Genomic DNA, 15658 nt, shown 5'->3' with positions numbered 1-15658 from the left:
TTGGACCTCATAGCTATTGGTCTGACTAAGGTATTTAGGACTAGGGGAAGTAGGACTACAGGAGTCCTTTTTTTACTTACTCTTACAAGCATTTCTGATTCAGACTGGAAACATCCAGCTCTATATTAGTAAAAGTGCAAAGAGGACTCAATCTTTTCTATCTGTGCTTACTCTATATGATCATATCCTGAAAATTCATATTATATTCCCATTTTAGATATTTTAGGGCCAAATCCCAAGGGCATTTAAGAGTACTATAGGTGCATTGCTTTACGGTCAGTAAAACACCTTTGTGAATAGGCACCAATGTATCAAAGTCTGTCACCTGATCACTAATCTGAATGCGTATGCTGCATGATCGGCCCTACCACTCAACTTCAAAACTGAATGCAGTAAATATAAAAAGCGAAAACACATTACATCTGCTAAATCCGGATCACTCTGTGAAATTGAGTGGGCCTGCACACCAAAGCTAAATCTACCACACACCAGGTACAAACAGAGGAGTCAGAGGAGGGCCACTTGGCTGCTTTAAAGGTGTGTTTCAGAGCTCTGTTGTAATCTACGCACTATATGGATAAATAGTTTATTTCATGCATAGCTTTCATAATTGCGCATACCCTACAGAATTGTCATTTGCTGATCCATGAAGCGGGGTATAAGGTTTGGGTTGGTAGATAAGGAAGAGCATTTGGGTATGGTGGCACACGGATAAAAGTCAACAAGATTGCAAATGAAAGGAAATTGTTTTCATTTGAAGACATTGTGGTCCAACAGCCTCCTGGTGATTCATTACGATGAGCAACATAGCAAAGGTTGTCGGACATCTTGTGAAAAGATACCAAAGTGTAACATATAAAACAGATGGATTATATGAGGTGTATTTTGCCTTGTGGTAGATGTGTTTTTCAGAAGGGGTGGGGGGCACGTAGATTGTCTCTGACATAGGACACCTTCATTTTATTGGTGACCAAACTTCTAAGGGAGAGCCTTATTGCAGGGTTTGAGACCCTTTCACTTTAAATGCCATTGTATCTTTGCAGAAGTGGTAGGTCACTGTGGTGTTAAAACCAGTTAAACACATGCAGATTAGACTGGGTTATGGATTATTAGGAGACAGTTTTTTTTTTTTTTGAAAATCTGAAAAAATATTTTGGCCAATATGAAATATATTTGGCATAGTAAGACACTGCATCGTTAAGGAGGCAGAAATCTAAATGTGGTCCAGATTCTATCCGTGGACCCTTGTGGGTGCTCCTGGTTGGCTGCATGGAGTTGCATTGGGTGATGCACATTCCCCCTGAAGCTATTTTGGGATAGAGGATGAGTTCCTAAGTCCTAAAAAGCAGGTTGCTGTAGGTTGATTAATGAGACCCTAAGCACTACTGAAATAACCGAGCAGCTGCTGAACAAACTGTTGTGTTTGGAGACACTTCAACTGTAAAGGACTTCCCCTATGATTTCCCCTCAATCAACGTTCATTCGCTGTGGGAGGAAACTCATAACAAGCAACAGTAAATAGCAGCAGGAACAGAAAAGGACAGGCATCAGGAAATGGCAACTTTATTTTGATTAAAACCACAAGTGAATACCTTTCGAATTTAGAGATCCTTTACCGTGAAAAAAATGCATAATCTTTGTCATAAGTGGCCTGGCAAACTCCAAAAAATTGGCAAGCACATGTGTAAGAAATATTAACTATCTCTTGAAAAAGGAGTAGTGGCAGTGCTTTCTGAGAATATATTAATAAGCATTTCTCAAATGTGCCATTTAGCCTCCTAAATGTTGCGAAATGACTCTGACGTCAATAACAATCTTGTAATGGAAACTAGGATGCCACTGGGTATTGCCCAGGCATTCCCTGATGGTGGGAGTGGATCCTCTGAACATTAAGTCAAATTTAAAATACTTTACAAGAGACTTAGGGCAAGGAGATGGACAGTGAAACAGGTATCAATAAGGGGCTATGCGGGCATAACGACTACATCTGGAAAAAGAAAGTGAAGGCTGACAAGTCTATTATTGGCAGATTTCACCTTTAGGCATAGTACCAAAATGATAACAGGGTAAATCCAGGTTTATTCAACATCTGTCAGGGCCTGAAGGTGACTAGTGAACGATTTAATTGATCAAACACAATATTCGGTGACCTATGGGAATGTAGCTGCAGAGCTGATAAGGCACTGTTGAAGGGAGCAGAGATGGGCAAGTTTGACATCATATACAAAAGTCGGGTATTGCAACATTACATTACATTCTTTCTTAGCTGAGCAGCGAAGCCGGAGCTGTAAAAAGAATTCACTTCAGTTCTAGACATTGAACAGAAATACACCAAGCAATGCCAGCCAGGTTTAAGAGACCTTTCTGACTCCCAAGAGAAACTGCTCAACCATTCCTCAGGCACCACATTTTGTCATTCAATTTATGAATGAGATGGATAGCAGAGTTGCTGAGTGTTAGTTATTTTTGTTGACTAATTTTCTATTTAATATATTGCTAAGACCAACGAGGCAACACGTTCTGTAAATAACAGATTATGGCCCTCATTATGTTCCTGATCACCAGGGATAATGTGGCAGTATGACCGCCAACAGGCTGGCAGTACATACCGCCAAATTATGAGATTGGCAGGTTGGCTGCAGCATACCTGCCACTTCTCCACTTATACTGCCATGGTGGTATGAGCCGCCGGGCCGGAGATGTCTATCTCCTGCCCGGTGGCCGGCGTAGTACCGCCCACCGCATTATGAGCCAGCCTACCACCATGGTTTTCGTGGTGTTAGCAACGCCACAAAAACCATGGCGGTAGGCCCTACTGGTGATAGGGAATTCCTTCCCTGTCACCGGTAGGCTGCTCCCCCAACACTCACCTGACACCCCTTGCCCCCTCCATCCAAACTCACCCTCCTGATACACATACTAACCCCCTACTCCTCTCCGATCCATTCACTCACCTCCCCATATGCGCACACACCACACAACTGACCCTTGCCCCCACCCCCACTACAGTCACAGCGCCCCTCATCCCCCTCCCCGCATAAACACACACAGACACCCACACGCACGAGGCATATACCCATTCATTCACACAAAGACATACACACATTCATTCACACACTGAAATACACGCATTCATTCATGCATACTTCCAGACATGCTCACACACATTCTTACACACAATCACACTGGCATGCAGACATGCACTCACTTCATCATTCTTACACGCATACACTCACACGCATACACCCACGCAAACAACACACACAGACGCATTCACACACACTCAGACACACACACACCACACCCTCACCCTCCCTCCCCCCTCCCCTGTCGGACGCCCCACTTACCTTGGGTGGGCTGCACATTACAGCAGCCCATGGGCTTTGGAACAAGGCAACGAGAACTCAGAAATTGTACTGTTTGAATATTTTTGCTCAAGTAACATTAAATTAGATGAATTTATTTCCCAAATGTAAAGACAATAATTGATTTTAACCAATACGCATTAGACTAACCCCACATCATAGCACGTTATTAGAGAATTTGCCCCAGGGGCACAACAGGCATTTGTGTTGGTTTCTTGCACCCATGGACAATTAAGTTTTACAGAAGGGGTTCCAGATGCTTCTCACTCCTATTATATAGATTGTGCCAGCATAATAACAAGAGGCATTCTCATTTGTATGGGCGCATGGCTTCACACAAATGATGGAACAGTTTGCCTTTGCATTTTGCTTACCATTGGCTTTGTAGTTTGAAACTCAAATTTGCTTGCTTTCTATTTGCTGACTTTATTTGTTCTAAGCTGTCCAGCTTGAGTTCATCCCTCCAGTGGAGCATAAGCTATTTGGTGTATTCTTCCACTCATTGCTTGCTTTCAGTAAACAGGCCCTTTAATCTTATTATTATCTTGGCACACTGACAGAGGTCAAATATCGGGCTCTGTCTGAGGGAGCTTGGTGTTTAGTTTCCTTCTCTGACTTCAAAGTGAACGGATTTATGTGACAATCTTGTGGTGAAATAAAGGCTTTTTCTAGCACAACAAAATTGAAATATCTGTAAATTACCTGTGCAGATATTTCAGCGAATATCAGAATTGTGAAAGCGCAAATGAAGTACTTATTTTTATAATTCGGACGTGTGGTGGAAAGAAATATTTCAATACAATCAAAACAAATCAGTACACTAGGTGATGACATTCACACACACTATCGTTTGTGCACGCTATACCTTTATCAGTAAAACTGTGTGTGTGAAAATGTAATGGTCATTTCAACTGAAAATGTGTTGTCTGTAATGGCAGTGCGCTACCACACCAAGCATTCTCCACTTTACGCCACCCCACTCCACTTTACTTTGCCTTACTCCATGCTGCTGCAGTCTACTCTGCACCACTCCAAGCCAATTGACTATGCCTCACTGCACCCTACTCTGCACCACTCCACTCCACTGCACTCCACGCTTCTCTCCTCTATTGTGCACAACTCTACTTTGTGGCATGCACTCTACAACACTCTGCACCACTGCAATCTTTGCCACTGCACTCTATACCAGTCTAGGCCACTTCACCCTACCCTGCACCACTTCACTCTACTCTACACCACTCCATGTTACACCACTCTACCCTAAGCTACCCACTCTACAACACTGAACTATGCTACGGCACTCTACGCCAATCCACTCTATGCCATTCTAATCTACTCTGCACCACTTCACTCTGGTCTACATCCCTGCACTCCACGCTACTCTATGTCACTGCACTCTACCCTGCATTACTCCACCCTATGCCACTTTACTCTACTCTGAAACAATCTACTCTATGCCACTGCACTCTGTTCCAGTCTGCGCCACTCCACTCTACATCATCCATGCCACTGTACACTACACCACTGCATTCAATGCCTATACACTCCATGCCAGTGTACTCTACTCTACCACTGCACTCTACTCCAATCCACTCTATGTCAATCTTATCTACTCAGCACCACTACACTCTACTCTATGTCACTGCACTACCCTGCACTACTCCACCCCATGCCACTTAACTCTACTCTGAAACAATCTACTCAATGCCACTACACTTTATGCCACTATACTCCACTGTACACCCTATGCCGCTCTACTCTATGCCATTTCTATCTATGCGGTGCAACTTCACTTTACATCACTGCACCCAGCACCACTCTACACCATTGCACTTTACGTGAATCTACTCTAAAGCACTGCAATCCACGCAATTGCACTCTACGCCAATGTACTCTACAACACTCTACTCTGCACCACTGCATTCTACATCATTGCACTCGACTCTACACCATTGCACCCTACACCACTCTATTTCACACTGCACCACTGAACTCTACTCCAGTGCTTTCAACGCCACTCTACTCTATGCAGTCTACTCCGCGCAACTGCACTCTCACTCCACTTTACTCTTTACCACTGCACTCTAGTCTACACTGCACCACTGTAGTCTATGCCACTGCATTCTACAACGCTGCAACACTCCTCTCTACAACACAGTACTCTACATCACTCCACTCTATGCCACTCCATGCTACTCTGCACTGCATCACTCATCTATGCCACAAACTTTTTGTCATGCTGAAGTGTAACCATGCTGGTATACAACATGGCCAAAACACATTGGCAAAGCCAATAGCTCTTGCATAGTGGAGACCTATTGAACCTTGCCAAAGCTGGTTTCCCTTTCCTTTTTTGTTCTCTTTCTATGGTCTCAAAAGCCTGCTCCGTTTCTTCCTCTTTTTTTCTCTCGCAAATACTTTCACTCACTTTTTGCTTGTGGTTTCATTTTCCACTCATACCACACAAAGAACAAACCAGCCCTTCATAAATGGAGACCCTGTCTCTTGAGGGGATTCTCCTGTTCTGGGTGGGTCCCTAACTCCTAGTAAACCACTGATAGAAGCAAGACATTTACGAAAAAAGTACAGAATGGCCTCACCTCTCCCTCGCTGGGTGTCATGTTTCATTGCCCATCCTGCGCTCACCAAAGCATACTCTAATGGTGGGCAGGTCCTCATCATCCGACTAAGGGGAATGCTCAAACGAGATAACAGGAAAAGGTAAGTATCCAGACTACAAATCGCAAACACCTACCCACTAGGTACTCAAATTTTAATCAGGTGGAGGAGGAGTGATTAAAATCAATAGGAGGACAAAGGAACTGTGATTATGATGTCCTTGTCCTTATTAGGTCAACATGTTTCAGTCTCCAGATGGTCCGCAAAGGGATTCCAGGCTTTCATAAGGACCAAACAGACCATATATTACCCTGACGGTTGTCCTAATTCAGTCATACATGGATACGCTCATGGTGCACATGCTTGCTGTGAAAGAAAGTCTTTTTCTAGGATACAATAAAATTTAAATGTCTGTAAATGAACTGTGCAGATATTTCAGAAAATATTAGAATTGTGAAAGCACAAATGAAGTACTTCTTTTTATAATTCTGATGTATGATGGAAACAAATATTTTAATACGATCAAAACAAATCTCATTGGGTAAAGCTCTTTCTTAAAAGGGAGTCCCAAACTTCGGGATATCTACCCTACATGGAGGAGTGGAACGGGGGAGCCTTGTAGTCACACATTCGTCAAAGGTAGCCCCCACTGATGAACCCATTTGATATGCCTCTCTTCTCCCGACGCTCACCCACTCCACTACTCCATGTAGGGCGAATACCCCGGAGTTAGGGACTCCCTTCCAAGAGGGAATATTACCCAACGAGAAGCTGTCAGAGATTAGAGAGCTGGTATTGGTGGCATGTGCACCATAACAGTATGCATGTATGACTGAAGTAGGGCAACAGACAGGTTAATATAGGGTCTGTTTGGTCCTGATGATCCAGGATCCCTTTGTGGACTGTCTAGGGGCTGAAAGATGTCGACCTAATAAGGACAAGGAAGTCATAATGACAGTTCTTTTGTCCTGCTACTGATTTGAATCATTCCTTCTGCCCCTTGATTAAAATGTGAATACCCAGAAGGTAGGTGGTAGGAATTTTTAATCTAGATACTTCCCTTTTCCTGTACCTCTTTTGAACACTCCCCTTGGTCAGATGATGAGAGCCTGCCTGCCATTAGAGTAGGCTGTGACATACGCATGATGGCGGATGCTGAAGCATGACACCCAGCGGGATAGGGCTGTGAGGCCATCCTGTACTTTTTTTTAGAAAATGTCTTGCTTCTATCATTGGTGTACTAGGTGTTAGGGACCCACCCAGAATCGGAGAATCTCCTCAAGAGATTGGGTGGTAGGCAACTATTTATGAGGGGGTTAGTTTGTTCTTTGTATGGTAGGTTTATTGAGAGAGCACAACTTTAGTCCTACAGATTTCTTCTCTCCCTGCCCCTCCAATTTGAAAGGGGCTATGTGTGTTTTATGTTCATTTTCCACTCCTCAATTTTCTCATCACCTCCTCCAGCCTTAGAGATGCACCATACTTGTGTTTTCTTTTTTTCTTTTTTTTATTATTAATTTTGTGATTCATATAGCACAGACATGGCTGTTAGGCATCAAAGCGCTATACAAAAAGGAGAACATATCAATAAAAAATAAAAAACATACACGTAACATTAAAGGTGGGGAGAACACCAGGTTTGCCTCCCTGTGAGGTAGAGCACACATATTCAATGTAACACAGTACCACGAAGTGGACAACAATCGTTTGCGTTGTTTGAGTTTGCTCTGGACTTGACAGGATCGTAAGGGAGTGGGAAAGGGTTATGCCAGGTGTCCTTCAGAGAGAACAGCTTTGATCTTTTTTTTTTTTTTTTTTTTTTTTTTTTTAAGGTGACCTGAAGGAATGTGTTCTTCCTCTCTCTATATATATCAATCACTACCTCTGTCCTCTTTCTCCTCTTGCTCTGTCCTCACACTACACCAACATGTCAACATCAGGTTCATGTGCAGGACGGATTCTACAGATTCCCGTATGAAGAACTGTGCCCTACTGACTGCCCCTTAAATAATGGCTTTTAGGCATAGCCACTAGAATAATGCGGCCAGAGAGGGCCAAATTATGCAGCAGTGTTGAGTAAATTATACGGCTAGAAAAGGTAAATTATGCTGCATAATGTGGAACATTTTGTAATAGTATTTCTTCACTATATCATCATTTTTAAACTTGCTAACACTGGGCATTTGTTGCACCTTAGTAGTACCAGTTTAACAACAAGTTCAGCAATAAGCAATAGAAAGGTGATCATTCCAGCTTTGCGAAGGGCCTTCCACTGAGTTGGAACACATCACAGAATTTTTTGTAACTTTTTAACTGTTTGAGCTAGAACCGTTTTGCTTTTGTTAAAATCTGGAGATTATGCAGCAGATTATGGATTATGTGGCAAATGCAGCAAATATAGGATTATGTGAAAATTGCTGTGGTTGCACAATCGCATTATTCCAGTGTCTGCTCTTAGGTGACCCACATTAAGGGCACAACCTTATGAAATACACATTTCTGCTTTTAAAAGCTTTTGTAAAGTTTCCTCTTACCAAATGTGTATCCAGTCAGCCAATGCATGTTAATGGCGAGGTCAAGTTCACCAGCATTTCATTATCAACCGAGACAAGTTCAGACTGATAATGAACTGCTGGTGAACTGACTGTAAACTGCTATGGGCCAAAAGTAATTCATCGCTAGTACACATCTAAACATTTTCTCTAACCTTAAATGTTGGCTTTGTCAATGCAAGTTAATCTTGTCTTCATAAGCCTCCCAGGTCAGGCATTTTTTTTTTTAGCACAACCAAGGAATATTCACGTTACTTAGCAGCCAGAGTATTCTAAAGATAACACGCACTCTGGGGCTTCTTGCTCTGTGACTGAAAGAGCTCCCTCACTGCCTGAGCTGGGAATGGCTAGTGGCCTGGTTTACAGCTGGCGGCGCCTGTGCTTCAAGGAGCCAAGGGAGGTGTGGGAGCAAGTTTTCAATCACCTGGGTGGGTTTTAAATTGCTTACACATAACTTTAAGTCAAAGGTAAAAGGTGGTCTAAGAAACAAATCTGAGAATCCTCTGAAGGAAATGTGGAATATTTAATCTAAAGCATGGCCTAACGTGAAATAGAATACCTTGCTTAACAAATTCGTGAACAGAGTCTTGGGAAAGAATAACTAGAAAACGGTTTACACAGCACCATAATTCTGGGCCATAGGTAGGGAGACTACAAATTACATGTCAGTTGCTTATTGCTGCATTTGGGGGTCCTAATGCGGTGAAACCTTTGTCCAGACAGTTTGCGTGTAGCTGTGATAAAATAATGAAGCAATTCAAAATGAGACTCATTCCACATAAATGTATTCAACGCTGGTTCATAATTTAGCTTTCCCCCATTGCATTATTCCAGAGGCCCTGACCATAAGCCATTTAAAACCTGACGTAAAGGTAAGAGTGATATTATTGCAATGCCCGGCTCAGACCTGGACCACTTGAAGCACAGGCATAAATGTGTTATATTTTTCTTTCTCCACCTCATAATGACCCGTTTTGTCAAATTACACTTTACACACATCTTTCTATAAAAGATATATCTTGAAATGTCCTCCGTAATCAGAATTTCACATTGTGTTTGCTAGGGCCGAGGAACAGTTTTCCCCTAACAGCTCTCTGCTGGGCCACCACATTCTGGCCATGGCGAGTAGGGAAGACGCCTCGATGGTGCCTTATGCTGCCACCTCGGCCCCAGTATCTTTTAGGCCCCGGTGGGGGTGCACATTTGCATAGGCCGCACTGTGAGGCCATCTTTCCCAGAGAGAATTATAGAGAGGCTGTAAACTACTTTATCGGCTCAACATCCTGTGATTGTGGGCAAATCAATCAATTTCCCAAAGCCTAAATAAAAATGAATTTTACCTTCTGCAATGTAACTAGTGCTCATGTAAATTGCCTGAATGCCTTTGGGCCGAGTTCACGCAATATAAAACTACACAAACAAAAAAAAAAAAACGGCCAGATTCTGCAAAGGCTCGAGCCACGATGAATAATGAGCAGTCTTTATATAAAAGCATCCATATTTCTTTTTAATATAGCTTTTCTGCCATTGTCAAGGTTTAACTCACTTTTAAGAAAACTTTTTAATGTGTCTTTGCATTACGTTTGCTTTTAAAGTATGTAATGATCAGAGCTAAAAAAAAAAAAAAAAAACGGCTTTGGGTGGTTTTATTCATTTGCGTATCATCTAGGACATTAAAATATCGGTCATGCGGGTAAAAAAAAAAAAAAATCGGCCAGGTTGGAATCCTAGCCACATACGTGGTTGTGGCCATTTTATTTAATCTCGCCAGCCTGGCCAAACTGACGTGTTTCTATCTTTCGCCAGCTTCAATGGTTCCACAAGCTTTCAAATGCTTAATTTAACAACATTTCTCTAAAAATTAGTCCAATGAGACTAAAACAAATATCAATGAACGGGAGGATCCGAAAATGTGGGTCACTTTTTTTTTTTTTTTTTTGTGTGCCCTGGCCTAATTGTGATCCCAGTCTGACCCTGATTTTTTACATACAAACAGAAAGAAAGACACGCACTCTCTCCGCTCCGTTTTGAAAGGCTCAAAAAAATCTTGATTATTTTACAAATTATTGTGTTTTCTCTCAGTTAGTTAGTTAGTACTCCGACCAACCCGCATTTCTCTCTTTCCACTGCAGCTTAAGTCCCTCTCATGCTCCCCGCTTGTCACACAATGTATTTTAACATTATGTGGCAAGCTTGATTGATTGAAATTCTGAATGCCGCCCTGTCCCCTCCCCAACACAAAAAATCTAAGCTACGCCCCTTCGAAATAGCAAAAATAATGAGCGATTTTACAAGCGCATCATTCCACTTAAATCAATTAGCGAGGCTACACATACAAATACCCTGTTATCTGTGTGAGTGGTATCTATCAAGGTTACTGCGAAGCCCTGGGATGAGGCAGAGATCAGAACTGAGAGTTACAATGACTAATTGTTCACCATGCCCTCCAAACGAGACGTGAAATCCAGCACAAGTGGACGCCATTAACTCGTGTGTAATTGATAAACACCTCAGACACGTTTGGCATCGGTGACTGGTGCACAAAAAATGTTTTAGATAGAGGGGCTCGCTTTGTTGCTTCGGTGTGGCGAACGCGTTAAGTAAAGCGTAAAGTATGTGAACAGAACAGTGGCATGCCTTTTAATTTAAGAACAAGAGGTGTCACGTATTTGGATCGGGTTTTTTCTCGAAATATAACGTGACAAGTTATTTTCGTTAAAAGAAAGGTCACACAGTTCCCTACACTTTACGGCCACATTACAATGCCAATGGGCACTTTTGTTTGTTTTTTCCGCCACACGCAACACTTAACATTGGGCTTGGGTTGTGGCAGTTCCCCGGTGGAAATCCAGTGGCGCAGATGCAAGCTGTTCCTACTTGATCAGGAAGCACACTCTGAAAAATGCTCCAGTCGCACCATGATGCTTACTACTGACTCCCACTGTCTAATGTCGTATATTTGGGTTCTCTCAATTATTTCAGTGGCAGAAGTGCCCTATGTGCACCAACTGGACCCAGTAGAAACAAGCTGCACCTTGTTACTTCCACCAATGTTGGGAGCCAAGCAGCAGCCCGGGGGTGGGGTGAAGAGAATCTACAGGAAGTGGCATGAATGGGCACTGAATGCTGAATGTTTTGACCTCACGTCCCGATTCAGCATGTCGCGTTCTTAGCTCACCTACATGCCATTTGCGTTGAAAAAAAAGAACATTCCACATTTACTAAAAAGGAAGTGACAACCTGGTCCCGGTGAGTGCCATGTCTGATCAGAGGGCATCCTGTGAAATCGAACTGCATGAAACTGCACCACTGGCTTAGGGAACAGGAGTCACACGACTGCTGTTTTTCGTGCCAGTATGATGAGGTTTATTTGTTTTTACAGAGGTAAGAACTTGCAAAACTGTCCTTTGTTGATGTTCCAGTATTGTCCTGCCACGCCCCTAAGCGGGTTAAAATGGTTTCTCCCCGTAGGCTACTGAAACTCAAACTTAAATGCTGAACCGTTTTAGAAAGACTGAGAAAGATACACAAACACCATTCACATGCTGGGAGAGATAAGGGAAAGGAGTGTACTTACCCCCATCGCTGCAGGTCCTGGTGTCGGAGCTGAGGCTGTCAGTGGAGCTCGTGATGAAGCTGCTGCCCCCGAAGGCCAGGGAGGGGGGCGTGAGGCTACCCGCTGAGCCGGCACCTTGCCTCTCCAGCTCACAACTCCCCTTGCTCGTCTTCACGGCATGCCTGTGGGACACAGAACATCTTTAACAAGGCGTTGTCAAGGCAGAGCACACTTCCATGAACGCACGCAGCCTGGACATGTTTTGACACCGTTATTCAGCGGTCAGCAACAACACAGCCATGAATTACTGCGTGAGAAGGGGCGCGGATGTCAGCGTTTCGGTGCATGGGACCATCCTCAGGACCATGACTATTACAGGAGCTTCAGGGTTACCCACAACAATAAAAGAAACATAGCTGGTATTGGCAGGCTTAATCTCTTAGCTTCATCAAACCATAGATTAGTCCCAGTTGTCACATAAAAGTTTATTCCTTACGCCTTTCGTGGTACTCTAGAAATGCGAGATAAAGCCATGGACCCGAGGATGGTCTCGCGTACATGTGACACACAAGAAAGAAAAGCTGACGTCTGTTCCACTTCTCACACAGTAATTGATGGATCATGTGATATGTACATAGGACTGATTCCATTGTTAAACAGCGGGGACTTTACATACATTGGTCTATGCTGTTCAAAGGTTTTGGGTAGTGTATGTTTATGAACCCTACAACTGTGATTTTGATTTGAATGATAACAATACAAGTTTTTCTTTTGACTATCTAATCTGTGTATGCCTGTTTGTACTTTTGACTTAAATTAGTCATACAATTGACCAGTCAATTTGAGTTGTCTTCAGATTAACTCTTTTGGATACCAACTTCTACAACTGATACCTATATAACTTTATGAGTGATCCCCTTGAGTGCAACGCCTATGGCTTTGGACCCAGGACCACCATGGGCCGGGTCCCCCACCGCTCCCTCAACGTGCCAGCCATAACCATAACTTCCTGTCCCCTCACATCACAAAATGCGGTTAGGGCGACTGAAAATGCGGAGTTGCGTATTGTGCGTGTCACTTCTGCCAACCGCGATGGCCAGGGGTATATATTGTCATCTGCCCCTGGCCTCTGCCTTTTCAAATGGAGCATTACATCGGCGGAGGCGCACAAGACAGAGTTTTTCTACCCACCCACCCAATTCCTACTTCCATGTACGTTTCTAGTCAGAGGGGGTGGTGGGCCAGAAAGTCTAATCTCAAATTCACTCCTAATCAGCAGAGTGGCCATCCGATACAGACTCCCCAGAACAGCACCGAGGGTAGAGTGCAGCAATCTTGAGCCAACCAGAGGATGTAAACACTGGCTTTGGGGTGACGGCTCATGGTTTACCTAGGGTGCGCATGTGGCTTTAGCTCCTGGTCATTTAATCACAGCCCCTCAAGCAGCCTGGTGTTCGAGCGGCAGTGCCCTGGAATGCGGACAAGGGTACAGTGAGGCGGGGACTGTCCCTCACAGATGCAGGTTGTTCCACCTGTTTGGTCCAATGATATGTGGGATTGCAGAAGACTCTGGTGTTGGAATGTTCATTGCTGGGTACGCTTATATATTCTGTTTGCTGTTAGATCTTAGGCCTGTCTTGATTCTGTTACGGTTAAGACTTTTGACAAAATGTACTGTATTGCTTATTGTGCGATATTTTCTCATGTGTGTTTGACTCTTCACGATGTTAAGATGTTAAGCTCACTGGTGTGCTTCACTTTCCTGTAATAAATATGACTCTCCGATGAATCACTGTGGGATTTGGCAGTGCCTTACCTGGGTTGGGGTGGGTCACGGACCAGACTGGGGGGTATCCCGGTCCTATACCTTATATGATGTTGATACCCTAGCTCCCGAGGGGTTACTGGGTTGCCTATTTTTGTAAAGTGATTTTTACCTAGGATATAGGCAATCTTTTCAAACCCAATAGTCTGAAAAGCAGAGAAACAGTAACCGGTTTGGAGAAGAAAGTTGAGGTAGTACAGAGGAAGGCACAATGTTCTCCCTTCAATTTTTTATTTTTCCTATAATTAAGTCAACAGTATTCTGGCTAAAGTACTGAGAGGTTATTGCTTGGGCTTGCCACATTTAAATTCGTAATCTCAACAACAACAAAGAGCATGGATAACTCATTCAAAAAGCAAAGACCCGGGATTTTTTCAAAGAAAGATGTTCTGTCATAACAAATGGTTTATCAATGTGCTGAGGAGTGAACAAATCAGAGAGATACACACGTCTCGGTTATGGCGGCTAATTCATTTCTCTCTCTTTTTTTTTTTTATAAGGCACTGATTTTTTTTCTTAATGTAAGGCGATTATGGCCTCATCAGGCTGGATGTTTGACTTTTGATTTTTTCCTGAATAAGTGCAATTAGATTTAATGTATTAATGATGGCCAAGAATAACATGCTGATATTTCCTTGCTGTCCCAAACAAATTTCCATGATACCGCCCCCTTGATAAGCTGCAAACTAGTGCTTCTCAGTTTGAGTGTATACAAACCAAGAGTGGAATCTTCTCAGAAGTTCTTTGTTTCATTAAGGTGAATTGAGCTCGAATTGAGGAGCAAGCACAAGACCACTAACACAAGTAAAACAGGGCAGTCCCCAGGTCATGCAAAGTACTGCTACATGAGGAGAAAATGCGAATCCCCTTATCCACTTGGTCTCTGTATCACAAATGAATTAATGGATCCAAAACCTAAGGGAACTCAGGCAAGTTGTATGTTGACAGAACCAGGAATATGTTCATAATAGCTGGTGGCATAATATTCTGAATTTTGTTTTGAAGTAAGTCTAAGAAAAAGGACTACTGTTGTGAGTAAAATTTTTTAAGGTGAAAGTGACTACTGCTAGCTAGGGTGAGCAACTAAAGACTTGTTCATACAATGGGGTCTGTCGACAAGACAATAAGGTTCTGGTAATGTTATTACAGGGGGGCTTCTAAGCTACAGAAAATGTTTTTTCAAAGACCCTTTGATGTAGTATAAAGTCATTAGATCTCAATCCAAATTGGTCTTTCTCCAAATTAGCTTTTCTCTACCTGTTAGCATAGCATAGCATTTGAAGCTCCCTGATGACTTGTGTGGATCGAACACACTGGTAATTCGTCTGCTCACAGACTTCCCAGAAGCGGTTCACTTACAAAGATGATTCAACAGAATGGGAGGTAACTCAAAATCAGAGTTTGTCTCGATTCAGAGAAATATTTTTAACATTTGCTCATAAAAACTATGTTATGGAACCGCAGCAGGACTAACCCTCTTTAAAAGTGCCCATAACGGAGAGAAGCAAACACTTATTTTATCAGACACCAATATCACTACAACAAACATAAGTTTGGCAGAGTTGATCAGCTAGCAAAATGTTATGAACAAGTTTTCTGATATAAGTGTATGTGTTATGCGAGATAGTGCCACCAAGATGTAAAACAAGCACTGGCAAAACTGTTCCTGAGTTGGCATTTTGGCTTTGTCAGTGCTTGTGTTGTTATGGTTTTCGTAGAAGTTTATGGATAGGGAGCTGCT

At 42.9% G+C, this 15658-nt stretch overlaps 1 protein-coding gene across 5 annotated transcripts in view; it reads right to left on the bottom strand.

Annotated features, from left to right (window-relative positions):
• Window positions 1-15658, bottom strand: part of PRAG1 (PEAK1 related, kinase-activating pseudokinase 1) — a 148495-nt gene that overhangs the window by 19816 nt on the left and 113021 nt on the right. For all 5 annotated transcript variants that reach the window (XM_069237334.1, XM_069237317.1, XM_069237308.1 and 2 more), the window contains one exon: window positions 12114-12274. In XM_069237334.1, the coding sequence (XP_069093435.1) occupies window positions 12114-12274 (161 nt within the window). The remainder of the gene's footprint in view (window positions 1-12113; window positions 12275-15658) is intronic.

The sequence above is a fragment of the Pleurodeles waltl genome, chromosome 1_2 (assembly GCF_031143425.1).
Source record: "Pleurodeles waltl isolate 20211129_DDA chromosome 1_2, aPleWal1.hap1.20221129, whole genome shotgun sequence".
NCBI lineage: Eukaryota > Metazoa > Chordata > Amphibia > Caudata > Salamandridae > Pleurodeles > Pleurodeles waltl.
The sequence above is the reverse complement of the archived record's forward strand: the minus strand, read 5'-3'. Positions and strand labels throughout refer to the sequence as shown.